This window comes from Schizophyllum commune, assembly GCF_000143185.2.
Source record: "Schizophyllum commune H4-8 unplaced genomic scaffold SCHCOscaffold_4, whole genome shotgun sequence".
Lineage (NCBI taxonomy): Eukaryota > Fungi > Basidiomycota > Agaricomycetes > Agaricales > Schizophyllaceae > Schizophyllum > Schizophyllum commune.
In genome coordinates, this window is record NW_026089541.1 from 1,772,258 (window position 1) to 1,797,280 (window position 25,023).

Consider the following 25,023-nt stretch of genomic DNA (forward strand, 5'->3'; position numbering starts at 1 on the left):
CCTGTGTACTATTTTTTTTCTTTCCTTACGAGATGAGTTTACGAGACCAGGACTTTTCGAACTGTGGGAATCCGAGCTTGCCTGGAAAGACTGTCCGTGTCCGATCTCGAACGGAGAGCGGGCAGCCTCCAATGTTGTTTGGTGGCACGATCTTGTTTACACACCTGGCGCCTCGGAGTCGGAGGCGCCTGGGAGAAGCGATCGAGGTATATATGCAGAGCGAGCGAGGATGGAGCGCCTTGCGCATCCCTTCTCCCGAGTCCCTTCCACGTCTAGCAGCATGCCGCGCGAACGTACAGATGCGAAGACGCCCGCCGACGTGAAGGAAGCAGAGGTGCAGCGACCAGCGGCGAATGAGGAAGGTCTGGCGGTCAAGTCCGTCGAGGATATTCACGAGTCCATCGACCCTCGCTTCGATCTTACCTCGCGGCCTCATGCGTCTGAGCTTGACCTCACGACTCACATTAGCCACCCTCACCATCACCATAACACGCCCGACCACCATCATCACCATGGTCCTTACTCCCCTAGCCCTGCCACCCGGCAGTCGGCCGCCAGCGCCACACTTGGCGGCGACAAGGATCTCGAAGGTTTCGAGGAGCCGTTGTACGTGAGTCGAGCTGTCTCACCGTCCGCTGCATCAATCGACAATCTTCCAGGTGGACTGGGAAGAGGGCGACCCTCGCAACCCTGCGAACTACTCGAGGTAATTTGTGGCCATGCGCTTAGCGATTCGGTATTGATCGAGGCTGCAGGAAGAAGAAATGGCTCATCACAGTCACGGCGGCCTTCTTCACCTTGCTGGCCGGTGAGTACCTCATTCTGCTGAACATCGCGCGCTTACATGTATCGTAGCGTCGAACGCCGGAACCTATAACATGGGCTTCGAGAGCATGCTGCGTGATCTCAAGGCGACTCAGCTTCAAGCTACCGCTGGTCTCAGCTTATACGCTGTCGGATTCGGCATCACGCCGCTCATTACTTCGTCCTTCAGCGAGGAATTTGGCAGGCGGCCGCTGTACATCTGCAGTGGAATTATCTACGTCCTCATGCACTTGATGATCGCTCTGTTAGTGCGGCTTCTGCAGCGATTCTTGACCCTGTTACTCACCAACCCTGCAGCGCAAAGAATATCGAAACAGTACTCATAGGCCGTCTGATTCAGGGAGCAGCAGGGTCGACGGGTTCAGTGAGTACCATTGTATCCTTTGCACTTTCTAGCTCATTCTCTTGTAGACCATGGTCGGTGGGACGATCGCCGATATCTGGTCTGCGTCCGAGTCAGTCGTCAGATTTTTGCCGAGGCTATCCTACGCGGTCTGATTCCTTGTCACAGGCGCGGGATCCCTATGGCCCTCTTCTCTGTCACCTCCATCGGCGCGACCGGTCTCGGGCCCGTAGCCGCAGGCTGGGTCGAGATGAACCCGAGCCTGGGATGGCGATGGATCCAATGGATCTCGATGATGTACGCTGTTCTCAGCCAGCTGCACATATCGCTAACGCACGCACAGTATATCCGGCGCTTACATCTGCATTCTCCCGTTCGTCATGTCAGAAACCCGCAGCCCTGTCCTCCTCACGCGCTTGGCTAAGAAGCTGCGGAAGGAGAGCAAGGACAAGCGCTACCGTGCGCGCATTGAAGACGAGCGGGCAAGCCTTCGTCAGCTCGTCTACATCTCTAGCACGCGCCCAATTTGTAAGTGCCTTGTTGAAACTCGCGAAGCGGACTTACATGCAATTATCCTGTAGACCTATTGGTTACCGAGCCCATCGTCATGGCCTTTAGCGTGCGACGCCCACACTTCCGAATCCCTTTCCAATGTTGATATAAAGCTCGACAGGCATGGGTTGGCTTTGCCTGGGGCATTCTGTATTGCATGATCGAGTGCGTCCCGGCCAGAGTGCCTGGCGTCCTCCAGCTTACTTATCGTCCTACAGGTCCATCCCCGGTATCTTCAGAGACGTTCACGGCTTCAACATCGGCCAGATTGGCACCGTCTTCGTCACTATCTTCATCGGCGCTGTCATCGGGTGGACGATCAACTTGTACCAGGAGAAGCTCTACCAGTGCGTTCTTTCAAGTGCTTAATTGTGTAACACTTTGAACATGATGTCGTACGCAGGAAAAACTACCCCATTCGCGGTGCTGATGCGCGTCTGTATTGCGCTTGCGGAGCGGGGATCCTTCTGCCGATCTCGATGTTCATCTACGCCTGGGTCTCGTACCCCTCGGTCACTTGGGTTGCGCAGGCGATTGGCATTGTGGTACGTCTGTGGATCGAATAGAATGATTCACAGTTCTGAGACGACATCGTAGCTTTTCACCATCTCCATCTTCGTCATCTACAACGGTGTCTTCTCGTACCTCGCGGATTGCTACGAACCCTTCGCATCGTCGGCGCTTGCTGGGCAGAGTCTTGCCCGTACGTCGCTCCTTCATGATCTTTCCTCCTTCGTTTCGCTTACAATCTACCTCTCAGGGAACATGATGGGCGTCGCCTTCCCGCTGTTCACCGTCCAGATGTTCGACGCTCTCGGATACCGCTGGGGCAACACGCTGTTCGCGCTCGTCGCGATTGTCCTGATGCCTATTCCTTTCGTTCGTCACGTCTCTCGGCAGAGGCAGACTGCGTTATTGACAACTCGCGCAGGTTCTGCTTTTCTGGGGCTCGAAGCTGCGTAGAATCAGTAAATTTTCGCGTATGGTCTTGGAGCAGCAAGCAGCGGAGGGAAAGCCCATATGAAGGGCCGGACTCTCATCAATTGTCCTGGGTATCGTCACCTGCTTATATTCCGAACATCGGGACACAAGTAGACACTGGATAGATCATGTCCGTGAACGTCGTATTCGTCAACGCCTTACACGATGACGGGGTTATTAGAGTACAAGCAAAATCAATGGAGATGGATGGTGCCACGTATGACCTAGACTTCGCCGCCACTGCGAGAGATAATTCCCAATCGTGATGGTGTGGAGTTTCGAGGTAGTAGCAATTGCGAGCCGATACGCTGTTGCGCGAGTGGTTCCCTGCAAGATTGTCAGAGCAAACAGGCCTCAAAACCTCACCTGGAAAGAGTCATGTGTGCAGAGGTCGGTCATCCCCACCGCCTAGATACTCGCATCGGATGTTAATGGACTCCAATAGATAGAATGCCTCCGAAGGAGGATGGGGTTTCCAAACATTTGCCGTCTCCAGCGACGAAGCGAGAGAACACGTCTACAGAGTATATCCTTTCGCAGGTCTTCCGAGAGGAAAACAGGCTACCAGAATATTCTCCCGAGCGATCTCGCACTTCGTCGACGCCACAATTCGTGTGTCGCCTCCGCCGCGCGCCCAAAGGCGGGAAGCATCACCGGCGGCACAGAATTGTGGCTGCGAGCGCTTGCGCTCGCAATGGACACGAGCTCACCCACCGCAGGCTTCATTCATCAGGATAACAGCCCACGGTGAGCCCGAGCACTGGCAGGCCTCGCCGCCGCTGGCCAGTATGTCTACCCGACAACCCAGGCAACGGCGGCAGCGACGACCTGCCTACCTGTTGGTCTACATTCGCCGCGCGCCTGTTCCTCGAACGACATCCGCAGCAGAGCGCATGCAACCTCGTCTGAAGACCAAGGACTGCACGCGTCTGCCAAGAGAGGCAACACATCCGGCGTAAGGGACCATGGCAGCCAGTTGAGCCCGCGTCCGACGAACGATAAGATTCCTGAGCGTGTCAGGGGTTCCAAAAAATGCCGTCTGTGTCGACAAAGCACGAGAAAGCTTCTACGAAAGGTATCCTTTCGCTGGTCGTCCGCGAGAGGACTAGCTACTAAGACATTTTCGCGCGAGGCAATCTCGTACCTTGCCGACGCCATGATTCATGTACCACCTCCGTCGCGCACCAAAGGACGGGAGACATCATTGGCGGCACAGAATCATGGCCGCGAGCGCGCGCGCAGCACCTCCGCTACTCCCAATGCCACTGCCGAAGCGATGGACAAAGAAAGCAGCCTCCCCGGCGCTGCGCTCGCGCTCGCGATGGACACGAGCCCACCCACTGCGGATTACCTAGCAAGGTAATAACCCACGATGAGCGTTGGCAGGCCTCGTCACCGCTGGACGGTTCGTCTATCCGACAAACCAAGCAACGGCGGCAGCGACGACCTGTCTGCCGTCTGGTCAACAACGCCGCGCGTCTGGTCCTCTACCGACAGCCGCAGCAGAGCACGAGCGGCCTCGCCACAAAGAAGAAAGCCGCAAGCGCCTACCGAGAGAGGCAACACATCCAGCGCAATGTACCATGGCAGCCGCTTGAAGGCTCGCGCGCGTCCGACGAACGATAAATCCTGAGCTTGTCAGGGGGTTCCAAAAATTGCCGTCTGTGTCGACGCAGCGCGAGAAAGTGTCGGCAGAATGCATCCTTTCGCTGGCTACCATGAGGAGCGCCAGCTACTTGGACGTTCTGACCTGAGCAATCCCGTACTCCGGCGACGCCACGATACATGTACCCCTCCGTCGCTCGCCCAAAGACGAGAGACATCACTGAGTGCACATAATCGTGGCTGCAAGCGCAAGCGTAGCGCCTCCACCACTGTCAGTTCTATCGCCGAGGCGATGAAAGAGAGTGAGCAGCTTCTACGACACCACGTAAGCGCCCGCGATGAACACAGACCCACTGACCGCGGGCTACGTGTCCCCTTAAGGTGTCCACCCGCGGTCAGCCCGAGCACTGGCAGGTCTCGCCGACGCTGTCCGGATTGCCTACCCGACAACCCGGGCAACGGCAACAGTGGCGACCTGTCTACCGTGGCCTGAAAACGACGACACGTCTGTTCCTCAGCCGACATCCGCAGCAGAGCGCATGCAACCTCGTCTCATAGACAAGGGCTGCAGGCGTCTACCAAGAGAGGCAACACGTCCGGCGCACTAATGGGGTCGTGGCAGCCAGTTGGGCTTGTGTTCGACGAACATGGTTTCTGGCGAAGGGTCCGGCGCTTATATGCTTCGCCGGATCAGCGGGCCGCAATAAAGATTCCGTTGTGACATACCGTGACTCTCTGCTTGAACCTTCTCCTCATGGGCGCTGTGCGTTGGCAGTGCGACCATTACCCTGGTCTTTTGACCTCAGATGTGCTTGAACATGTGCTGGGCCCCTCCGCTGGTTCTTCATTGCTAATCTCGTCGAAAGACGCTGCTTTTTCCACCATCGCTGTAGAGAAAGGTCCTGGCACGACACAAGCTGTGGCTTACAGCATGTACCATATTGCCAGCGACACCATCAAGAACTCCACAGCCTTATTGTGACTCTATGTGCATACTTTTGCCTGGAAGCTTCACCATCAGTGGCAAGGTCATAAAGACCAATTCCGCGGCGCCTCCCGGAATCCGCTTTTTTGACCTCGAACACAATTATAGGTATCTCGCCGGGCCATGCAGCGTCTTCGGATATACATCTCCATGATGCGAAGCGCCTGGATGCTGGTGGGCGCCCGCTCTGATATAAAAGGCCTCTCGCTTCAGTGGAATGCATCACCACTCGACACCTTGATATCTCTGTGGCAAACCTATCTTGAATCAACACTGTAGCTTGCTATGGGACCCGAGCGAACGCAGAGGGGGCATATTTCCTACTTGATTTCAGAAGGGTGGGTCCAGCTTCAGCTCAGTCGCGCTGCCTGTATCGACCCTTATATCCAGTCAACGCGGTCGCAATCCCGGTCCCTCAAAGGAGCTCAAGAAACTGCGGGAATGGGGCGATCTAAGCCACATCGCCGATCAGAGAAACTGTACATCCTTCTTCTTTCACTGTTTGATGACAGAAGCTCAGCCTTAGGACAGTGCGCGCCGCGACCTCCGGATCCGCTGACCAATTCGCTCCCATCTACTTAGCACCGTTCTATGAAACCCATTGCGCACTCGCCAGTCCGAGCAAGATAATCCTCCTCATCCAAACTTCCGGCAGGCAGAGGCCCTACAGCATCGTGGTGGAACAGCTCAAATACGACCCCACCTTCACTTCATCCCGCATCAACGCAGCCAACCTCGTTTCTCTCGAGATCAGAGGCGGCACTACGAACATCGACGCCAGAACTCGCGAGCAGCTCATTCTACTGCTCCGGGTCATGCACCCAACAAGGCTGATCAGCTTTCACCTTCACGTACCCGGAAGGCCAGCCCCGGGGCAGGAGGGAACGGTCTACAAGTTCCTTCGACGCGCGATGAACACGCTCACGCACCTTTGCCTTGAGCTTACCTTCAGCGATAGCAAGGGACTGCAGGCATATCTTAGCTCCTCGGCGGCGGCGGGTTTGGTATGCTTGGAGCTCAAGACGAACATCACCCTGCAGAACCCTATCAATCACGCCCTGCAAAGCAAGAACTCGACTAGACTGCCGAGCCTGCGCCTTCTTTGCTTGAACATGGACGCCGAGAAGGTCAACTTGACGACCCTCCTGCAGGCTCTAAAGAAGCGCTACAACGGCGGCCTCAAGCACGCTCTCCGCGTCGAACTCAACTTCCTCCCTAGCACGGAAGAGCGTGAGGAAGGCCGGGCCATCAACGTCACCTTTGACGGGCCCGTTACCTCGCGTTGTTCGACTTTCGCTTGATTCGTGGATTTCCTGCTCCCTCTCATTGTATGTTATCAGGTCTACAAGCAGTGTATCCTACAAACCGAACGTCGTAGTTAATCGCTCCGGACTGTAGTTTCAACATACGGACTCGTTTTGCATGTTGACCCGCATATTTACATTGATATACCTCACGTACCAATCACTATATACCCGCTCCAAGTGTTCCTATTCATCAGTTGTCGGTCTCGTAGTAAGTAGGCGGCGCACGATCAAGATCCTAAACGACCAGCCTTTATCTTCGCTCTGGCCCCAATCATGATTTCAGTGCCACAAATTCCCGCTTGACAGTCGACTCAGGACCCCTAGGCCTACCAATAAGTACAGACAGCGCTTCAAAAGAAATAACCTCGCGCACGTAGCGTCTAGACGAGCAACCGAGACTGCACCCCCACACACAAGTGGCGCACAAGCTGGAGACATCGTGGCGCACCACCTGCGTTCTACTCGATTCTCGGCGGAGACTCAAGCTGCTCAGGCGTTCCTTTATATGTCAGATTCTATTGCGAACACCTCTCCATCTACAGCCCGTATTATAGGGCGCATACATATGAACACTTGCTGGTATGTAAGGACGTAGGTAGGTAGGTAAGAAAGCCGATGCTGGGAAGCAGGAAAGCTCCTGAGAGCCGACGCACATGGGCAGGCAGGAAATCCCACCGAAGCACTCGGAGCAGCGGAAACGGTACGTAGTGAATAAGTAAATAAAAGTTGCAGAGCAGAAGAACAGTGTAAAGTAGCGGGTGGTGAAGTGTCTGTAAAGAATGCGACGGAGGATGCATTGCGTGGGCCGATGAGGCTTGACCCCATCTTGCTAGTGTTGGTGGTGGCTGTATGCGTGTGGATGCAGTGAGAAAGGGCCGGCAGTAAGCAGCAGGAGAAGCGGACGTGGATGAGCGGAAGCAGACCTGAATTGAGCAGAAGCAGTAGGTAAGGATGCAGCAGCCAGTATCGTAACGATCGTCAGAGTCGTGATGCGCGCCGGGCGCTTCGTGAGGTTCCACCCCATTAGGGAGCAGAGTATCCGGAGAGACGCGGTCAGGCCACTCCTGCTCGGTTTCGCATATAACGCGCCCGCGCCGCCTCCATGCTCGCGCGCAGCTCCGGGCTCTCGAACGTCGTCTCCTCCCGCACGCCGAACTCCATGCCGGGCATCGACGGCGCCGACGGCAAGCCGTGACCCCGCGAGCTGCTACGGGACGTGGGACGCGATTGGTAGGAGGAAGCGGCGTACGAGGGCGGAGGCAGGCGGCCGCGGATGCTACCTCGACGGGATGAGCTGGCGCGCGGGGCAACGGGCTCCTCGTCCTCCCATTGGCCACTACCGTCGTCGACCTCGTCTTCTTGAGCCTCGCTCATGACGACGACTTCGCGGCCGAGTGCCTTTTGTCCCTCGGCAATGAGCGCAGAGAGCTTTTCGCCAATCCAGTCCATCTATGCACGGGTCAGACAAGTTAGTAAAGGCATAGAAAGGCTACTCACCTGATCGTCCGGATCCTCAGGCTGCTCCTCATGATGGTTGGAGCTGAAGTCGAACTCAGGCTGAGGTTCGGGGAATGCGGCGACGGAGCTGGAGGCAACGGGCATGGGCACGGCGCGCGGGGGTGGGGTGATGGCATGGCGGACGTGGGCGCGACGAGGATGAGCGTGTCGGCGAGTGGAGGCAGGGATGGCGCGCGGCTTGCGACTGCGTGGAGTCGGAGGAGTGACATAGACGCCCTTGGGCCGCTCGTTGCTCTGACGCTCTTGAGACGCGGGCTCCCATTCGCCTTCGTGGTAGGGAGGGGGTGCGATTTGCTGCTCGGGGGAGTCTTTGCCGCGGTCACGCCACCTGGAGTTGGTGAGTACAAGAGACGCGGTTTGAAGGGGGGAAGACGCACATTCGGTACACGGTCAAACCGACTGCAGTGCCGATGAGTGCTGCGCTGAGCGCTGTGGAGACGATCGAGCCAGCGAGACCGCGACGACGCTTGGGTGGGGGTGGAAGGTCTGCATCGAGAAAGAAAAGAAGACAGGTCAGCATGAGCATGATTAGAGACGCTTGAGGACAATGAATATTGGAGGGTGCCTATATCGCGTCGCACGTGCAGCGCGCATGGACCGAGCCTGGCGCTGCGTACGCGAAGAGGACAGGTTCTCATAGACAGGAAGGAGGGTAGTGATGCACATACCTACAGCCGCTGCCGTCAGTTCTTCTATCTCGCGCATATCCTGTTCCGTCATCGATGCGAGCTGATCTCGGTACTTGGCGGGCGTGTCGAGGTAGCCACTGGGGGACGCGAGCGTCGTCGCTGACGCGGACGGTGATGCGAACGCGGGGTCCCAACCCCTCTTCCTCGACGTGGGGGCTGACAGATGGTCTGAGGGGGCGGGGGAAGGGCGGCGACGAGTGATCTGAATCTTCTCAGTGCGCCCGGCTGCTGGATTGGGCTGGTGTCCCGGCGGGAGATCCGCTCCGCCATCTTCTGCGTTGTTGCCGGAGAAGGGGTTCGTGATGCCGGGGACAGAGAGCTTGAACGTGAAGGGGAAAACCATGATGAACGTCAGGAACAAGGACTTGTCGCCGCCGACCTCGACGTCAAAAGACAAGAGCGCGTGTGGTGACGGTCACGCCACCGGCTAGCCACTCCCACGTGTCCGGCCCGTCGCCGGTTTGCTTCCTTCGGCCGTTGCCGAAGCGGAAGTTGATTCCATCCGCCGCGCTTCGACGTTGCTCGACCCCAATCCACGGGCATCGCCGCTTGTCCTCTGCCGCCATGGCACTCGCAAACGCGGTCCCCGGGTTCTTGAAGCTCCCCCTCGAGCTCATGCACGAGATCGTGGCGGACGTCGACGCCCATGCCGACCTCATGGCTATCGCTCTCACCTGTCGCTCCTTCGCCCACCTCATCATTCCTGGCCACCTTGAGTATCGCGTTATCCGCGTACGACACCCTCTTTCCTCTATGTGGCACCACCTAGCGAAACGAAGAGACCTGGCCCGCAACATTCGCGAAGTTCACTTCTGCGACCGCAACGACTATTCTGATTCCGATCGCTGGCCTAAGCGTCTCGTAGAGGGAACGCCTACGACCGACGAAGTCACACGCATTAAGAATATCTGCACGGCTCTCCATCACATGGAGAAGCTCGTCGTCTTCACTTGGACGGCGATGGAGAGGCACGCAGGTCCTACTCAATGCCCTCTCCATGAGGATGCAATCTTGCACGCGCTTTGCGGCAAACCCTCATTGCAGAGGTTGGCTGTGATTGGGAACCTCGGTGCTCATGCTGTTGGGACCAACCTAGACCCCAAGAGCGTCGTCTACCCCGTATGTGGCCAGTGCATTCACACACCACGACGTGACTAATTTGTGTCCAGCTTTGGCGCGTCAACAACCTCACCTCCATCGTTCTCTCCGGGGATGCCTTCCTCAAACCTGCCAATGGTCCCCACGTGCGCGCCATGCTCAACCGGTCATCTTCGACTCTCGAGGTACGCTACCGACCACCATGTCTACCCATAGACCTGCCTCTGATCCTATCACAGCATCTCGAATGTCCTCTCGAGCTGCAGGTGCTCCAAGACTGCAAGTTCACCAACCTACGCCGACTGAAGCTCCGCCTCCTCTCCGGCGCCAGCGTCTCCATCGACCGCTCCCGCATCCAGTTCCTCGCCAACAACCCATCCATCGAAGAGCTCGCTTGGATCCCGCTCGGGTGCATTCAGATGGCCCCGGACATCCTTCCCAACCTGAAGAGCGTTCAGACTACCGTCGAGGTTCTGCGCTCGCTATGCAAGTCGACAGCTCCGCGCGCGTTTGAGGTGCTCGAAGTACTATCGCTAGACGCGGAGACGTTGATCGAGATGGACAACCTGGACAGAGGGGCGCTGAAGAAGTTGACATTGTCGTGGTTCGATACTATGGGGCAGTTGGAGCGCATTGCAGAGCTGTTCCCCAATTTGACGTGGCTAAATCTTCCGCGTAGCGGCGTGGCGACGACGCCGGTAAGCAAAACTGTCCTTTCGATACCCCGACCGTGTCGCATTCTCCCTTCGAGTCACTGAACTTTTCTCAAGGACCAATGGCTCTCCCTTCTTCCTCGCTTTCGCCACCTCGAAGTCCTTCGTGGACAGGTCCTTTGGGAATCCGCCGGACGCACACCCGCGCGCGACGCGGCGCACATGGCCGGTCCTAAGGAGCCTCCAATACAGCCCTACCCCATCGCCGGCCCGGCCACCAAGCCCTCTACGCCCGCAGAGTCCAAAGCCCGCATGCACACCCTCATATGCCAACTCGCAATAGCGTGCCCCCATCTCAAGTTCCTCGACCACTGCGTGTACTACGACAAGCGACGAGATTGGCAAAGGATTGCAATTCTGCGGAAGCTCGACGAGAAGGGCGTATTGAACGTACGGTACGAGATTAGGAGGCCGCAGGCAGTGTAAGTCGATTGGTTGGAAGTGTGGAAGGATGCTGATGATATTGCAGGAAACCTTTCACGTTCCTCGGAGGCGTTAGCGATGCCAGCCTGTAGCGCTCGTCGCGTGTCGTGCAGTCGCTCGTTTGCTCTCGATTTCATTAACCACTTTCTCATTGACCATGTCTTTGTCGCTGTTGTCCTATCTATGTCTGAATACCGGAATCCGTGCATGTACTACCACCGAATGCCTGAACTTGGCACATCTCTACGACCATTTCATTCATCTATCCTTATCGTGTACTTCTCTAACGTGCTTGTCTGTTGTTGTACTCATCTAGACTGCTTATTTCGAGCGTTTGCTATCCATCCATTGCTTCCAACTTTCAAAAGACCCGCTTTTCAACTCAGTCTACATAACCGACGGGAGGTCGCTGTCGTCGAAGGTAACTTGTACGCCGATGATCACGCGATACCCTAGGGCAGGTGAGCCATCGTCACACATGGCTACTCTATGATACTGACAGTCGCGTATGTCGCGAGCTCAGATAGAACCCCGCAGAGTACCGCGTGCGACGATGTCTTCTTCGCGGTCCGTATGGCTGTTCCTGCATGGCCTCGATGGTCCGCTCGCTTGCTCTTTACTCGAGCCGTCATCTGCTTATCCTCTGCTCCCCCTTCATTCTCCCCTCCTTCACTGACGCACAGCGTCACCGATGTTGTTCTGCACCTGTGCCCTCGCCCTGACCGGCAGCGTCTTCCTCCCCACCGCCACAGGCGCTCATCACGGCGTGCACGCACGAGACTACCCCGTCCCCCGCTCCCCTAAACGCAATCGCATCCGCTCGAACGTCCATGGGCAATACCATCCGGATCCTCAGCGCGTTCTCGCTGCACGTGCAGAGGCGCCCCCTCTTGAAATTCGCGCACTTAGTCAGTCGGGAGATCCGGCTAATCGAGTAGACATGATCTTCTTCGCGGATGGTTGTAAGTACTTCGAATCGACCAGCACAAGGTTGTCCAGATCCTAGTTTGCCATACTACAGCGTGCGAGGTATTCTGCTAATGCACATTCCAGACACCGAGGAAGAAAAGGACAAGTTCTTCGACGACGCGGCATGGCTATCGGAAGACATCACGGCGAACGTGACTTTCGATACCGTCAAGCCATTGCTGAACTTCTGGGCGGCGTTCACGGCGAGCAATGATGTATGTTCGCGCGCGTGTACGGTCCACAAGCTGTGTACTGACCCCTTCACAAGAGCGGCATCGGCACGAATGGTACACAGCTTGAGTACGTATAGGGCTCATGACGCGTGTCATATGCGCCAGACTTACCTCCTCGCAGCACAGTATATGGCCTGTACAGGGACGGGACTGAGCTGCGTGGCGTGTACATCGGCAAAGAGGATGTCGCGCGCGCTGCGTGCGATTCTCTAGGCAACCAGTGCGATCATCCGGTCATCATAGGTGAGCGTTGTAGTGGAACGAGAGGGCGTTTGTTGGGAAAGGGTTAGCCGGCTAACCGTCTTGCAGGCAACAGCGATCTCTATGGAGGTATGCGCACGCTTATTATAATATGGCGTGGAAGGTTTGCTGAGCGAGCTCGGTGAAGGTATTGGCGGCGATGTGGTGTGCGTTCTCAAATGTGAATAAGTATAGGGATCATCGTGACCAACTTCACAGAACCATAACCCCCTCCAAAGCTAACGGCGCATCTATCCTGCGACATGAATCTGGCCACAACATTATCCAGATTGGCGAGGAGTGAGTCCTTGCTCTTCTCGCATGCACACAACCGCAGTGACTAACCTTTCCTTTCCTGCAGATACGACGGCATCGAAGACGGTGGCTACTTCGGGCGCAACACCCTGCTGTCCCTCGACGACCCTATTCCATGGGAGCCCTGGCTCACCGAACCGACGTCCAATGGCACCGGGCCTCGCGTAGAACGCGCTGTCATGCCCCTCCAAAACTACGCCTGGACGCTGCTGAACACTACCACGCCGTTCTCGCAGTCATTCACCTCTGATGGTACCTTTGCATGGTGGCTCGCACGGTTCTCCCTCTCTGGTCTACCCTCAGCATCCGACGTGCTTGTCGAAGTGGACGGTCAAGATCTAGGATGGCAGCCGCACGAGGGGATCGGTCTGGATCGGTACTTTTACGATATTGTGAACAGGGACACGCCTCCGAAGGAAGGCGAGCATGAGGTGCGATTTACGCTGCGGAATGCGAGCTTGGAAGGGCAAGCGCAGTTGTGCAGTGTGGAAATTCTGGAGTTTGGTAGCGAAGATGAGTGAGTACTTAACCCTCCGTGCTTGAACGGTTGCTGACAACCTTCATCGTACATAGATTTCACTCCGAGCCAGGCTACTACGGCCTCTTCCCTTCGTACGTCCTGATCTTTCTCTTACGACGAGCGCGCACGAGCTCACGGCTGATATGCTCAGATACACTGACACCAACCACACGGCATACCGCCCGACGAACGACGACTGCGTCATGCGACAGGTGACGACCCCCAACTACTGCAACGTCTGTCTGGAGGGAATGTGGAACAACCTCCTATCGGAGATCAGCCTCATCGACAACGTCACTGAAAGCTGTAGCGGAAGCACAAAGACCCTCACCGCTTCCCTCGTTCCCCTCGCGTATCTGCGCACCGAACCTGTGTCCGCCGAGGAGAGCCTCACGATTGCATGGACGAAGGACGGCGTTGCCGTCGCGGACGCGAACAACCAAACATCGGTATCGCTCGTTGGGACCGAGGCGGTTGGCGTGTATACCGTCAGCGTGGAATATGCAACGTCAGAGGTACGAACGAGGGACAAGGAGGAATATTTCAGGGCAAATATGACGCATGAAGTGAAGGAAGGGTGTTGAGGAGGAAGAAGCCATCCAGAGCCGCGTCTTGCATCGCCTTTGTGTGGTCATGATGTTGGTCTGGCGAGCCTGCCGGTCGACAGGCATAGTCGGGCGACGCAGGATTGAGAGTCCGCGGACGCTACGAAGGAGGGCTTGTTATTAGTACATAAGCAACCAAATGACAAGATATCGTGTACATTGAGACCTAAGACTCCTCTACAAGAGCTCGCACACCCAAGGGAACAGGGTCATGGGTATGATACGGTCCCCTGCTCGTTCCCAACACAAAGCAGACACCCTTCACCCTGCAGGCAAATCAGTCCTCAGGCCTCGGGATCCAGCCGGTTCTCATCTCACTCACCTATCATCCGCCGCAATCTTCCCCTTCGACTCGCCCCCACATTTCCCCCACCTCAAACTCGCCTTTCCGGTCTCCGAGTGGAACTGCATCCCATCGATCCTCCCTGTGCCCGTCTCCCACACCACCACCTTCGCAATGCGCTCGCCCTCTCCGCCCAGGCGCCACACCGCACCGCCCGCGTTCTGTTTCCGCACCTCGTCGTCGTCCTTCACGTGCGCAGGCAGCTCGGGCGGCTTCATCGGGCCCAACGAGGTCGCCATATGCTGATGGCGCGGCAGCTCCTTCAAGGGCCTTCTTCCGTCAAGCTGCGCCCAGATTGTAGACGGCAGGCCGATGTAAACATCGCTATCGTCCGCGTAACGAATAACGAAGCCGCCGAGCTCAACGACGTCCACCCAATCCGGCGCAGCCAGCAAGCCCTGAATCTCTTTCACTGGCTTCGAAAAGTCGAGGAAGGTCGCCTGGTCATTGTTCGGAGGCGGACCGAAGGCTGGAGTAGAGGGGTGCCATGTAGGGGGCGGTGGGGTGGGCTCCCAGATACACTGGTCGCGCACGAAGTGGTTGAAGTCGGCCGTCTCGCTGGATCCCGGGCCTTTGAGGACGGATACAGACGAGAGCAAGGTGTATTCCTGGTAGCATAATCGGCAAAAGTCGGCTGCTGTCAGAGAATACACGCACCCTGGCCTTGTACCCATAGCTGCAATACAACCCTGCCAGCACACAAGGGTCCGCCGCCGTCGACGTAACGGAGTCTGCAATCATCCCTGTCCGACCGAAGATCGCCTGTCGTCCGTGGTTTGTTATAACCTAGAAGGTGTGCGCATGGTAAGCATCCCCCTCCTCGCACACCACGATAATCCACCGACCCTAAACCCATCCACCAACGCACCCATGGTCAACGTAAACCCAATTACACGCTCCCCGCCCTTGCCGTCAATAGGAAAGTACTTCGAAAAGCCCTGCTCCAATCTCCCTGCCGACCCCGATACCTTCCCGTCGTGATACACCGCGATGCCGAGCAAGTTGCTGCCCACAACGATCCCCGTTAGCGAGGCCAACTCGTCTTCCGTGCGCCCAAAGTAGAGCGGGTAGAAGGGCACCAGGTCGTGCGTCTCTTGCACGCTCCAGTACCCGAACTCGGAGGGGTGGCAGGAGAGCGAGGTGCTAGGAACCTGTGGAAGAGTCAGGATCCTGCGATGTGCAGTATAGCGAAACCGGGAACTAACCTGCTCCGCCCACATCAACTTGCACACTGACGCATCAGGCGCTGGCCTTCTCTGCGGACCCGCCAGCTCCGGCAGCTCGAGCAAGCCCACACGCGAGATCATCCCGCTGGACGCCTCCCCCCGCAGCCCTACGAGCGTGTGCCCCTCTTGTACGACGGTGAGCCGCCGATGGCCGCTCATGTCACCAAACGCGACGGGCTCTGAGACAAGCCTGCGCACAATGACGCCCTTGATCGCCAGGCCGTTCTCGTGCTTGTCGCTTGCGCTGGCGCGGTTCGGCTTCGTGACAGACTCCTCCTTTCCATCGTCACCCTGCGCATCAGGTTTCCCGATGCTGAACTCGAATCCGTCGATCCAGTCGCCCAACCCCAGCATGCACTCATCGACCTTCACGCCAGGCCCCTGCTCGGGACCAAATAGCACTGTCTGCTTCCCAGTTTCGAACGCAATACCAGAGAATACGCCCCTCGCCGTCCAGTACAGCTTGATCTTCTTCTCCCCCTCCACCAACCTGTACGCCCCAGGTGCACCAGTTACCACCGGCAGCCATACAGTCAGCCCCGCCGCCTTCGTCGGTGCCGTCGACAGCACATGCGGCATATGCGCGCACCTCGCCCTCGCCTTCACCTCCTCCGGCACGCTCCCCTGGTCCGACGCCTTCTTTTCCTCTTTCGCGCGGCGCTTGTATATGGGCGCCGCCTGCTTACTGCACACATCCCAGATGCGGCGGCGGTTCGCGAGGCCAGGGAGCGCATTAGTGCGTGAGGCGCTAGACTCCGTGTAGAGGTAGGTGTAGACGGCGCGCCAGTTGATGTCGGTGCGTTCGGAGAGTGGAGGAGAAAGGACCTCCCAGGCCCAGGGCATGTCACCGGCGATGCGGGCGAGGAAGAAGGAGTTGGTGAGCTCGATGCGGCTGGCGGTGGGGGAGGCGAGGAGGAAGGGGATGAAGGCCTCACGGGGGACGTAGATCATGATTTTGAGGATGAGTTCGGCAGGGAGAGCGGAAAAGGGATCTTGACTCTGAGAGACGGAAGTGTTGCTCTTGGAGGGAGAGGGAGAATCAGAGGGTTTGACGGTCGGAAGGTTGTTTAAGTAGTCGCGCAGTTGATGTATGTCAGTGGGGTCGCAGACGAAGGCCTAGCGTAAGACGGTCAGCTAGAGCGAAGCCGGTGTGAATGGCGTGACTTACCTCCTGCTCAGCCTCCAGGCAAAAGTACTGATCGTCCGGGCCGTTGAAGTCGTAGTAATCGAAGTTCAGGTAGCATAAACCTTCCTCGTGCGCTTCCAAAAACGACGCGTACAGTGTATCAGCGTTGAGATCGTACCCATCCTGCTTGAGAACCTTCTTCAGGATATCGAGGCACTTGATGTGCACGGGGATCGCGCCCGTCGACTCGTCGGCGTAGTTGTAGTAGACGCTGATGTTCATGGTGCCGTTTGCCGCTTCTGGAGCATTGGTGTGGTCACCAGGCTCCACGCAGACCGAGCCGTACATCTCGTCCCTGCCAGGACCGGATATATAACATCGTCCAACCCCGAGAGACGCCTCGTTTTCGGCGACGACGCATAGGCGCTCGAGCCATTGGATGGCTGCCTTGGGGAGAAGAGAGCGATCGATGCCATCGTCCTCCTCAGGCTCGTCTTCGAAGGACGCTGCGGAGAAAGGAGCAGCACAGAGTGCACAGACAAAGTCCCAGTCGCCCATGATGGTGGTAGTCTGGGGTCAAGTGCAGCTCGGCCGTGTGGCTGTTGCAAGATATATGCGCGCAGAGATTACATATTGCCGCGGTGGCGTCTGGGTACCGAGGTCACAGCGTTCGTAGTTGCGAGTGGGTTGACTCCATGTCGAAGTTGTGTCAGAGAAGGCGAGTACAAGCGCCCGGCGCCCGGCCCGCGATGCCCGAGGCGTGCCGGTGGCGGCCAGCTGTTCTGAACTTACCTTGCCCTCTGGTGGACGAGCCTGATTGTGATTACTCACCTAGTACTCATGTAAGCCCAGAGCAGCGCAGCCCCAAACGCCAATGGACTTCCAAAAAGATACACCAACATCGAGGACTCAATCGAGTGAATAAATGCAAAGCTACCAAAAGAGAACAAAGTATACTTGACGTGTCCGAGTCTCATAACTACCACATCTACTTCATAGGTTCGGCGTTCAATAAGTCTGAAGCGCAGTGGTGTCAACATCATATCAAATGCAGGACACAACCACGTACCTTTCGCCACCTCCTTGTCCGCATCCGTCAAACCAGAATCGTGCGCTTCCAAGAACGCGTCGACCTCGTCCATAACCGTATCGTCCGCATCCCCCACCGCGAACTGGTCCTCTCCTTCATCCTCGTCCTTCGCGTCGTCGATCGCGAAGGCCGGCCGCTCCATCAGCGCCGCATTCGCCGCCTGCACAAGCGGCGAGAAGCCCACGTTCGCACTTGGCGCCTCCGCCTCGGGCACCGGCGTCGTTGGTGTCGTCGGCCGCGACCTCTCGCCCTGACTGCCGCCATGCAACGACGTCGACGACGCGCTCGCAATGGGCGACAAACTCGACCTCGACAGTGATTTCCGTAATCCCGGCGTCAAGAGGCTTTCCCTCGCCTTCGGCTCCTCGAGCTTCGTGTACCGCCCGATCGACGGCTTGTGTATGACCTGGTGCTTCCCGATCGTCTTCCCAAGTTCGTCGGTGAACTTGTTAAAGATCTTCTTGTTGCTGTCGGTAGCGATAGAGGACCAGATGTCGCCGAGGAGGCCGCTGTGCGAGGTGGGGAGCTCCATCTCGGGCATGGGCTCGAGGCGGAAGGAGGCGGAGAGGTCGGTTTCGAAGAAGGACTCGAGGATCTCGTCGGCAAGGACGACCATGCGGAAGCTGTGTGAGGGTCAACAGACGTAGCAATAGACAAAGGCTGGACGAACGTTGCGAGGTTAAGATACGGCTGGTTCGGTGATATTGTCGGCGTCGCCTCGCCGTCCTCAGCACCTTCAGGTCGCGGTAACAAAGCATCCCCATACTCAAAGGCGTTCGTCATGAATCGGCTAACAGCCCCTAGGTACGCATCGCCAACTTCAAAGCGGAAGATGAACTATAGCCCGGTGTCAACACAATTACTCGACAGTCCAGGATGATCGCCTTACCAAGAAGGATTCTGACAAAGTGAGCACTTCGTCCTTCGTCAAGTAGCCGTCCTTGTTCTTGTCATGCAAGTTGAAGAACCATTCGATGTTCTCCATCAAGTCGTTGAACATAACACCGTCCAATCCGGATATGATATCCTGGATTTGATGAGCATGTCATCCCAGTGTTCACCAGAACACTCACCTGGAACGACAATGCCCCCCGGCACGCCGTATCCCAGAAGAAAAAGAGCCTGTCAATAAACTCATGCTCCGCCACCTCCCGATCTATCCGTTGCTTTTCATCCCATCAGCACCTGAACCCACATCCACGAACCACACCCCACCCACCGTCAAGCCATTCATCACAATCTTCTCATCCCTCGCCCACGTCGCAATCTCGCTCAGGAAATACTGGAACGTCCTCAGCTGAATCCTCGTCTCCGGCTTCTCCTCCTGCTGCTCATTCGCCGTCGTCAGCAGCTTCGGCGGCGGCGCGACCGCGGGCGGGGGCGGCACGATGCACATCGCCTTGTAGAGGGCGTCGTAGATAAGCCCTGCCTGCTCCTTCGAGAACCGGCCCAGCGAGCGCAGGTTTCGGATCGCGGCGCGCTTGGCGAAGGACTCAATCGAGTGGATGATGTCGTTGCGGAACCGCTTGCGCTCCGAGTGAATCATCTCGTCCGTGATGACCGAGAACTCGCGGAACGAGACGAGCAGGAGTTCCTGGAAGCGGGTAATCGCGCGCGCTCGCGGGTCGGGCGAGTCGGGGTGCGCCGAGTCGCCGAGGGAGGCAAAGTAGTCGCGCATCAGGCTGGGCGGGGGTTAGCGGAAGGGCGAGGAGTAGGGTGCACAACGTACTTCAAAAACTGGCCGTCGTCCTGGATCTGGAGCAGGGCCTCGCCGTTGATCTTGAGGATTGCTAACGCAGAGTCAAGAGAGCGCTTACTGCATCAAGAACCGGAAACTAACCAAGACTAAACGACGTGGGTGAGCAATGACAGGAACATTGTGGCGCAGCGACCTCGCTCACCCGACTTGGAAGAGGACCTTGGGCCCCATGCAGAAGAAACAGTCGACAATCCGGAACGCGAAGATCATTGGCATGCTGTTGATGAACCTGAGAGCGGATTGAGATCGCGTTCACAAGCGGCACGAAACGCGCACAAGCTAAGGAACCATGGCAAGGACGCTACCGAGAGTTGGACATCGACTGTCCGGAAGTGGTCGTAGATTATGGGTAAGCATCGCTGAACCAGAGCTTCAAAGACTCGCTGGTCCAGAAGCGTGCCATGCATCGACGGGCTGTCGTCAGTCAGCGTGGTATGCGATAATACATTGGAGAGACTTACGCATAGTAGCCCGGCAATAGCCGGTCGCATAGAACCTCCAGTAACCAGAAAGCCTGCTCTTCGGACATATATCTGTAGCAGAATTAGCACGCGCTCCCAAAATACCCAAAATACAAACCCACATTAGTATGGCAGCTGCGAGAATATTCATCGCCTGGCAGTAGCCCAGCTCCGGGTTCTTGAATGAATACGCTTGCAAGACCCTTCGTAGCGCTGCGATACCCTCCTCGGACTGATAGCCAGAGTACTCCGGTAGACTGCGATGCAAGTCCTTCTCGATATCTTCGGTACTCGTCGATGTCTTGCCCTTGTGCTCTTCCAGTATGCGGTCGTAGTAGCCTGGGTTGGCGAAGCGGAGGTAAATCGAACCGGAGAGCGTCTCCCACATCTCGCCGCGCAGGCGGTTCGGCAGGCCGACCTGCACTAGTCGCGTCGCTTGCGGGTAGCGCATGAGAGTGAGGTTGCGTCCATGGGCTGGAATGGGAGGTGAGTAAGCGCGGGACAGAGTTGGCAGGGCCATACTCTTCAAGTAGGCAGTCCAGAGTTTGATTTTAGATGCTTCACGTAACCTAGAATCGAATCAGTAGGTGGTGAAGCAGGGTACTCGAGCACGGACTTGCGAGGGTCACCCGGAAACTTAAACTTGAGGCCCAGTCCGCCGTGGTACGCAGGCGCGCTCGAGCTTCCGCCATCCTTCTCCTGTATCAGGCTGCCATCCTCGTGCTCGTTTTCTGGTGCGGTGGATCCTGAGTTTATGAGCACCTCCGAGTAGCACGTCTTGGCGAAGGACTTGACGAGCTTCATCTGGCCGCGCTCGAGCTCGAGCTTGAGCGAGTCGCGCAGGAGGGCGCAGAAGAGATCTGCCGTTGGTCGGAGAGAGGTGAGTTGGACGATCTGGCTGGCGGGTGAGGGTACTGCGAAGATAATCAGGTAGTTCACGCACGATCTTCATCCCGTGCCATGTTGTGAGGCTGAGCGCGTAGATGCCCGCCCTCGCGTTCAGCCGCTCGACGCGGCGGATGGTGGATAATGGGATCGTAAACCGCACGCTCTTGCGATCTAACGACGCGAAGCAGAGGTAAGGGTGCATGACGTGCAGTTTACCAGCCTGGCCGCCCGCGGAGGTGAGCACGATTACAATGGCATTGGTGCGGTGCACTCACATACGAGTCCTCCTCCCCGGGCGTGCCCAAGCTCAGTACCGCGTTGATGTCCATCTTCTCCACATCTTCCTCCTCTTGGCGCGCCTTCTCGCTCATAGACGCCAGCGCGTCTTTCCTCGGCGGTATCGAGAAGAACATTTCAGTCAGCTCATCTTTGGTGGGCTCCTTGAAGGTGCGCAGAGCGGTAGATATGATCGCCATTGTGAATGAAGGCGCCCCGCGCTGCGTGTGGGGTCGCGGCGAAGAGCAAGGGGAGCGTGACGGGTGTCGTCCTCGCCGCCGACGTTTGACGAGGACCGCCACCGGCGGTATACCTTGGGCATCGCGGGCCGGGATCCGGACGCCGCCCACTCGTCCCGGGCCTGTGTTTTCCGTTTCTGACTTGTTTCTGACATCCGTAACCCAAGTATCCGCTCGCAGTACGAACGCCGTGAGTCGTGATTTCGGTCCTCAAGGCTCAAGCGGCACCGCCGAAATATGTAATCTCTACGCAAACATATCTTGCAACAGCCTCACCCACGGACCCAAGACTGCCACCATGGGCGACTGGGACTTCGTCTGTGCACTCTGTGCTGCTCCTTTTTCTGCCGCGTCCTTTGAACACGAACCCGAGGAGGACGATGGTATCGATCGCTATCTTCTTCCCAAGGCAGCCATTGAATGGCTCAAACGCCTATGCGTCGTTGCCGAGAACGAGGCGTCTGTCGGGATTGGCCGATGCTACATATCCGGCCCTGGCAGGGCAGACACGTACGGCTGGGTTTGCGTAGAGCCTGGCGATCATCCCAATGCACCAGCCTCGGAAAACGGCATCATGGACATCAGCGTTTACTACGACTACTCCGACGATTCGACGGGCGCGATTCCGGTGCACATCAATTGCCTCGATATCCTGAAGAAGGTCCTCAAGCGAGATGGGTACGATCTCGACGCCGACACCTTGTACGCGTTGTTTCTGGATGCGCACGAAGACGGGAAACGCTGCCTTAACTTCGATTACTACGACTTCAACGGCCTGGACGGCCAGGACTTTCGCTTAAGGGCCAAGCAGGAGGTAAATGCAGCCACTTACACCGGCATTGCTCTAGCAGATCATCTTACCCTAGGCCTTCGTCTGCGACCCTACTGACGTTCATCAATTGCCGGATTACCTGAATAACCTTCCGGCCATCAAACCCTCCGATTCTCCCTCTCCCTCCAAAAGCAACACTTCCGTCTCTCAAAGCCAAGATCCCTTCTCTGCACTTCCCACCGAGCTCATCCTCATTATCAAGCTCTACATCCCCCGCGAGGCCTTCATTCCCTTCCTTCTCGCTGTTCCTGCAGCCAGCCGCATCGAGCTCACCAATTCCTTCTTCCTCGCCCGTATCGCCGTCGACATGCCGTGGGCCTGGGAGGTCCTTTCGCCTCCTCCCTTCAAACGCACCGACGTCGACTGGCGCGCCGTCTACACCCACCTCTACACCGAGTCCAGCGCCTCGCGTACCAACGCGCTCCCCGGCCTCGCGAACCGCCGCCGCATCTGGGATGTGTGCAGCAAGCAGGCGGCGCCCATCTACAAGCGCCGCGCGAACGAGGAGCGAAAGGCGTCGGAGCAGGGGAGCGTGCCGGAGGAGGTGAAGGCTAGGGCGAGGTGCGCTCACATGCCGCATGTGCTGTCGCCGGCGCCGACGAAGGCGGCAGGATTGACGGTGTGGCTGCCGGTGGTGGCTGGTGCACCTGGGGCGTACAGGTTGGTGGAGGGAGAGAAGAAGATCAAGCTATACTGGACGGCGATGGGTATTCTGTCTGGCATCGCGTTTGAGATCGGGGAGCAGACGGTGCTCTTCGGCCCGGACCAGGAGCCTGAGATGAAGGTCGACGAGTGCGTGCTGAGGGCGGGTGACTGGATTGACGGGTTCGAATTCAGCATCAAGAAACCTGAAGACGGGAGTGACGATGGAAAGGAGGAGGGCGTCAGAAGGTCGAACCGGGGCAGCGCGAGCAACAGGCGCGAAAACGGCTTAGCGATCATGGGTATCATCGTGCGCAGGCTCGTCGCAGAGCCGGTTGTGTTCGGCGACATGGGTGGCCACCGGAGGCTGAGCGTCGTGCAGGAGGGGCACACGCTCGTCGGGCTGCGCGGGGAGGCGTCCGATGGGATGATCTCGCGTGTGGGCTTACTTGAGCTCCCGGAGCTGCTGGACCCGCAGAGGAGGCCTGCGCCAGATGCGTCGGTGTGCAAGTTGTTGTGGGCAAAGGAGGTCAGTTTTTCGACTCGATATACAATGTATTAGAGGATCCTGACCCTTACGCAGGTCCCCAACCCCCTACTCGCATGCCACCCCTCAGAATTCGGGTATTGGAGCGTCCTAGAGACACATGATATGGTGCCCTTCTACCCTCTTTACTTCGGACGGACAGAGGGCGAGCTGGCTTCGCTCACTGGGATCGCCGTGGGGAGTAATCTGCTCGGGATCACGGTGTATCACGACGGGAAGGTATCGGGGTCGGCAGGAAAAATGGAGGTCGATTTCTCGAAGTACTTCCCAATCGACGGCAAGGGCGACGAACGTGTTATCGGGTTTGCGTTGACCATGGGTCCGTTGGTGGACGGGTTCAAGGTCGGTAAATTTTTGTGGCGTGCGAGGTATGCAGTTGATGCTCATGATGAACGGTCCTGTCAGATCATGACGAATCGCGGACGACAAGCGATATTTGGTCGAACGGAGATGGTTGCGGACTATGTTACGTCAACGACGGCAGACCCTTGCGGGTTGGCAGGCCTATATTGCAGCTATGGGTTCAAGGACAAGGTGCGATTCTTCGCTTATAGCACTCCAGCTGAATCAATCTTGCTCGCAGGATCACACTTTGCTCTCGTCTGTATCCGTTCTCAAATGCCCCGGGTCCAGCGAGACCGCCGACTTCAATTACTTCGTGCGCGACCAGTGTATCTGGGAACCTACCCCACCGCCCTCTACGTGGCACCCATCGACTCCAGCCTTCGGCCCGCCTCCGAACAATGACCAGGCGACCTTCCTCGACTTTTCGAAGCCGGTGAAAGAGATAAGCGGCTTGCTCGCTGCGCCGGATTGGCTCGACGTCGTTGAGCTGGGCGGATTCGTCATTCGTTACGCGGACGATAGCGAGGTTCACGTTGGCCTGCCCTCCACAATATGGGCACGGCTCGATGAGAACAAGCCCTTGAAGGAGCTGCCGCGCCATCAGCATATGGCGACCTCGTTGGGCCCGATGAAGCCGCCCGAGCTGCCTGCGCATGCGAAGGACGACGATGAGGTGCGGAAGCAAAATGCGGGCGGTGCTGTTTGGCGCCTGGGCGGAGAGGGCGAGCGCATTGCAAAGGTGATGGTATGGGTGTTGTGGTGAGAGGGTGCGCGCAGGGACGTGGTTAGACGTCGAGAGGGTGGGTGCGTGTGAACAAGGCGTAGGGTCGTTTGCCTCGCAAACGCATGCCCTCCACCGCTGTATTCCACGTATTTATACTAAAGTACAATGTAACTAGAAAATTCGCCTTATTAAGCAATCTTACTAAGCGCCTTAGTCAGCTCCTTCGAGGGCTGGCGAGTCGCTTCCAGCAGCTCCCTCAACAATGGGAGACGGGCAGCGGGAGGATCGATGGACTACAGTTCCAGTCGGAGACCAGGAAGGTGAGTTTGAGGTGGGGCAAATGTGGGGGCAAGTCGACGGGGGAAATTGCAGCGGATGATAGGTGAGTGGGATGAGAACCGGGTGACGGCTGGAGAATGACTGGCACGTAGGGTGAAGAGTGTTTGCTTTGTGTTGGGAATGAGCAGGGGACCTTATCATGCCCGTGACCCTGTTCCCTTGGGTGTGCGAGCTCTTGTAGAGGAGTCTTAGGTCTCGATGTACACGATGTCTTGTCATTCAGTTGATTATGTACAATAACAAGCCGTCCCTCAACGTGAGGTTA

The 25,023-nt window shown here is 57.4% G+C and overlaps 12 protein-coding genes across 12 annotated transcripts; 8 read left to right on the forward strand and 4 right to left on the reverse strand.

Annotated features, from left to right (window-relative positions):
• Positions 1–280: 280 nt before the first annotated feature.
• SCHCODRAFT_01211446 (MFS general substrate transporter) lies at positions 281–2,948 on the forward strand (the record flags this gene model as incomplete). Its single annotated transcript, XM_003032697.2, has 15 exons — positions 281–610; positions 660–706; positions 756–808; positions 856–1,069; positions 1,123–1,189; positions 1,237–1,280; positions 1,337–1,465; positions 1,512–1,696; positions 1,750–1,787; positions 1,842–1,885; positions 1,939–2,067; positions 2,124–2,265; positions 2,318–2,423; positions 2,481–2,599; positions 2,652–2,948. The coding sequence occupies 15 exons, from the start codon at positions 281–283 to the stop codon at positions 2,742–2,744; spliced, it is 1,740 nt and encodes a 579-aa protein (XP_003032743.2). The 3' UTR covers positions 2,745–2,948.
• Positions 2,949–3,966: 1,018 nt separating this feature from the next.
• On the forward strand, positions 3,967–4,374 carry SCHCODRAFT_02225321 (uncharacterized protein). Its single transcript, XM_050342113.1, has one exon. The coding sequence runs from the start codon at positions 4,074–4,076 to the stop codon at positions 4,332–4,334; it is 261 nt and encodes an 86-aa protein (XP_050201129.1). The 5' UTR covers positions 3,967–4,073; the 3' UTR covers positions 4,335–4,374.
• Positions 4,141–4,928, forward strand: SCHCODRAFT_02618786 (uncharacterized protein). Its single transcript, XM_050344901.1, has one exon. It carries the CDS (start codon positions 4,398–4,400, stop codon positions 4,797–4,799), a length of 402 nt encoding a protein of 133 aa, XP_050201130.1. The 5' UTR covers positions 4,141–4,397; the 3' UTR covers positions 4,800–4,928.
• A 434-nt stretch (positions 4,929–5,362) lies between these two features.
• Positions 5,363–6,680, forward strand: SCHCODRAFT_02572471 (uncharacterized protein). Its single transcript, XM_003032698.3, has 3 exons — positions 5,363–5,629; positions 5,682–5,770; positions 5,823–6,680. Exons 1-3 carry the CDS (start codon positions 5,577–5,579, stop codon positions 6,590–6,592), a joined length of 912 nt encoding a protein of 303 aa, XP_003032744.1. The 5' UTR covers positions 5,363–5,576; the 3' UTR covers positions 6,593–6,680.
• A 414-nt stretch (positions 6,681–7,094) lies between these two features.
• SCHCODRAFT_02225356 (uncharacterized protein) lies at positions 7,095–7,537 on the reverse strand. Its single transcript, XM_050342114.1, has one exon. It carries the CDS (start codon positions 7,421–7,423, stop codon positions 7,100–7,102), a length of 324 nt encoding a protein of 107 aa, XP_050201131.1. The 5' UTR covers positions 7,424–7,537; the 3' UTR covers positions 7,095–7,099.
• A 114-nt stretch (positions 7,538–7,651) lies between these two features.
• Positions 7,652–9,148, reverse strand: SCHCODRAFT_02494230 (uncharacterized protein; the record flags this gene model as incomplete). Its single annotated transcript, XM_003033283.2, has 4 exons — positions 7,652–8,047; positions 8,096–8,444; positions 8,494–8,602; positions 8,653–9,148. 4 exons carry the CDS (start codon positions 9,146–9,148, stop codon positions 7,652–7,654), a joined length of 1,350 nt encoding a protein of 449 aa, XP_003033329.1.
• Positions 9,149–9,420: 272 nt separating this feature from the next.
• Positions 9,421–11,131, forward strand: SCHCODRAFT_02494458 (uncharacterized protein; the record flags this gene model as incomplete). Its single annotated transcript, XM_050343004.1, has 5 exons — positions 9,421–9,924; positions 9,975–10,088; positions 10,143–10,601; positions 10,674–11,038; positions 11,086–11,131. The coding sequence occupies 5 exons, from the start codon at positions 9,421–9,423 to the stop codon at positions 11,129–11,131; spliced, it is 1,488 nt and encodes a 495-aa protein (XP_050201132.1).
• Positions 11,132–11,621: 490 nt separating this feature from the next.
• Positions 11,622–14,306, forward strand: SCHCODRAFT_02535918 (uncharacterized protein). Its single transcript, XM_003032701.3, has 10 exons — positions 11,622–12,001; positions 12,093–12,223; positions 12,277–12,308; positions 12,363–12,484; positions 12,551–12,571; positions 12,630–12,648; positions 12,701–12,781; positions 12,843–13,313; positions 13,370–13,408; positions 13,468–14,306. Exons 1-10 carry the CDS (start codon positions 11,731–11,733, stop codon positions 13,898–13,900), a joined length of 1,620 nt encoding a protein of 539 aa, XP_003032747.1. The 5' UTR covers positions 11,622–11,730; the 3' UTR covers positions 13,901–14,306.
• On the reverse strand, positions 14,013–17,309 carry SCHCODRAFT_02618797 (uncharacterized protein). Its single transcript, XM_003033284.3, has 6 exons — positions 16,659–17,309; positions 15,470–16,606; positions 15,110–15,415; positions 14,922–15,050; positions 14,244–14,872; positions 14,013–14,187 (listed from the first exon to the last, which is right to left on the reverse strand). Exons 1-6 carry the CDS (start codon positions 17,172–17,174, stop codon positions 14,088–14,090), a joined length of 2,817 nt encoding a protein of 938 aa, XP_003033330.1. The 5' UTR covers positions 17,175–17,309; the 3' UTR covers positions 14,013–14,087.
• A 134-nt stretch (positions 17,310–17,443) lies between these two features.
• Positions 17,444–21,290, reverse strand: SCHCODRAFT_02496603 (TBC-domain-containing protein; the record flags this gene model as incomplete). Its single annotated transcript, XM_003033285.1, has 14 exons — positions 17,444–18,329; positions 18,377–18,543; positions 18,596–18,733; positions 18,780–18,872; positions 18,926–19,388; positions 19,436–19,518; positions 19,613–19,694; positions 19,742–19,879; positions 19,927–19,998; positions 20,049–20,400; positions 20,449–20,495; positions 20,543–20,820; positions 20,870–21,034; positions 21,090–21,290. 14 exons carry the CDS (start codon positions 21,288–21,290, stop codon positions 17,444–17,446), a joined length of 3,165 nt encoding a protein of 1,054 aa, XP_003033331.1.
• A 200-nt stretch (positions 21,291–21,490) lies between these two features.
• SCHCODRAFT_02618803 (uncharacterized protein) lies at positions 21,491–24,674 on the forward strand. The gene is made up of 5 exons (XM_003032703.2): positions 21,491–22,143; positions 22,196–23,332; positions 23,387–23,692; positions 23,756–23,884; positions 23,934–24,674. Exons 1-5 carry the CDS (start codon positions 21,628–21,630, stop codon positions 24,456–24,458), a joined length of 2,613 nt encoding a protein of 870 aa, XP_003032749.2. The 5' UTR covers positions 21,491–21,627; the 3' UTR covers positions 24,459–24,674.
• Positions 24,320–24,985, forward strand: SCHCODRAFT_02225482 (uncharacterized protein). The gene is made up of 2 exons (XM_050342115.1): positions 24,320–24,801; positions 24,851–24,985. The coding sequence occupies exons 1-2, from the start codon at positions 24,542–24,544 to the stop codon at positions 24,948–24,950; spliced, it is 360 nt and encodes a 119-aa protein (XP_050201133.1). The 5' UTR covers positions 24,320–24,541; the 3' UTR covers positions 24,951–24,985.
• The last annotated feature ends 38 nt before the right edge of the window (positions 24,986–25,023 follow it).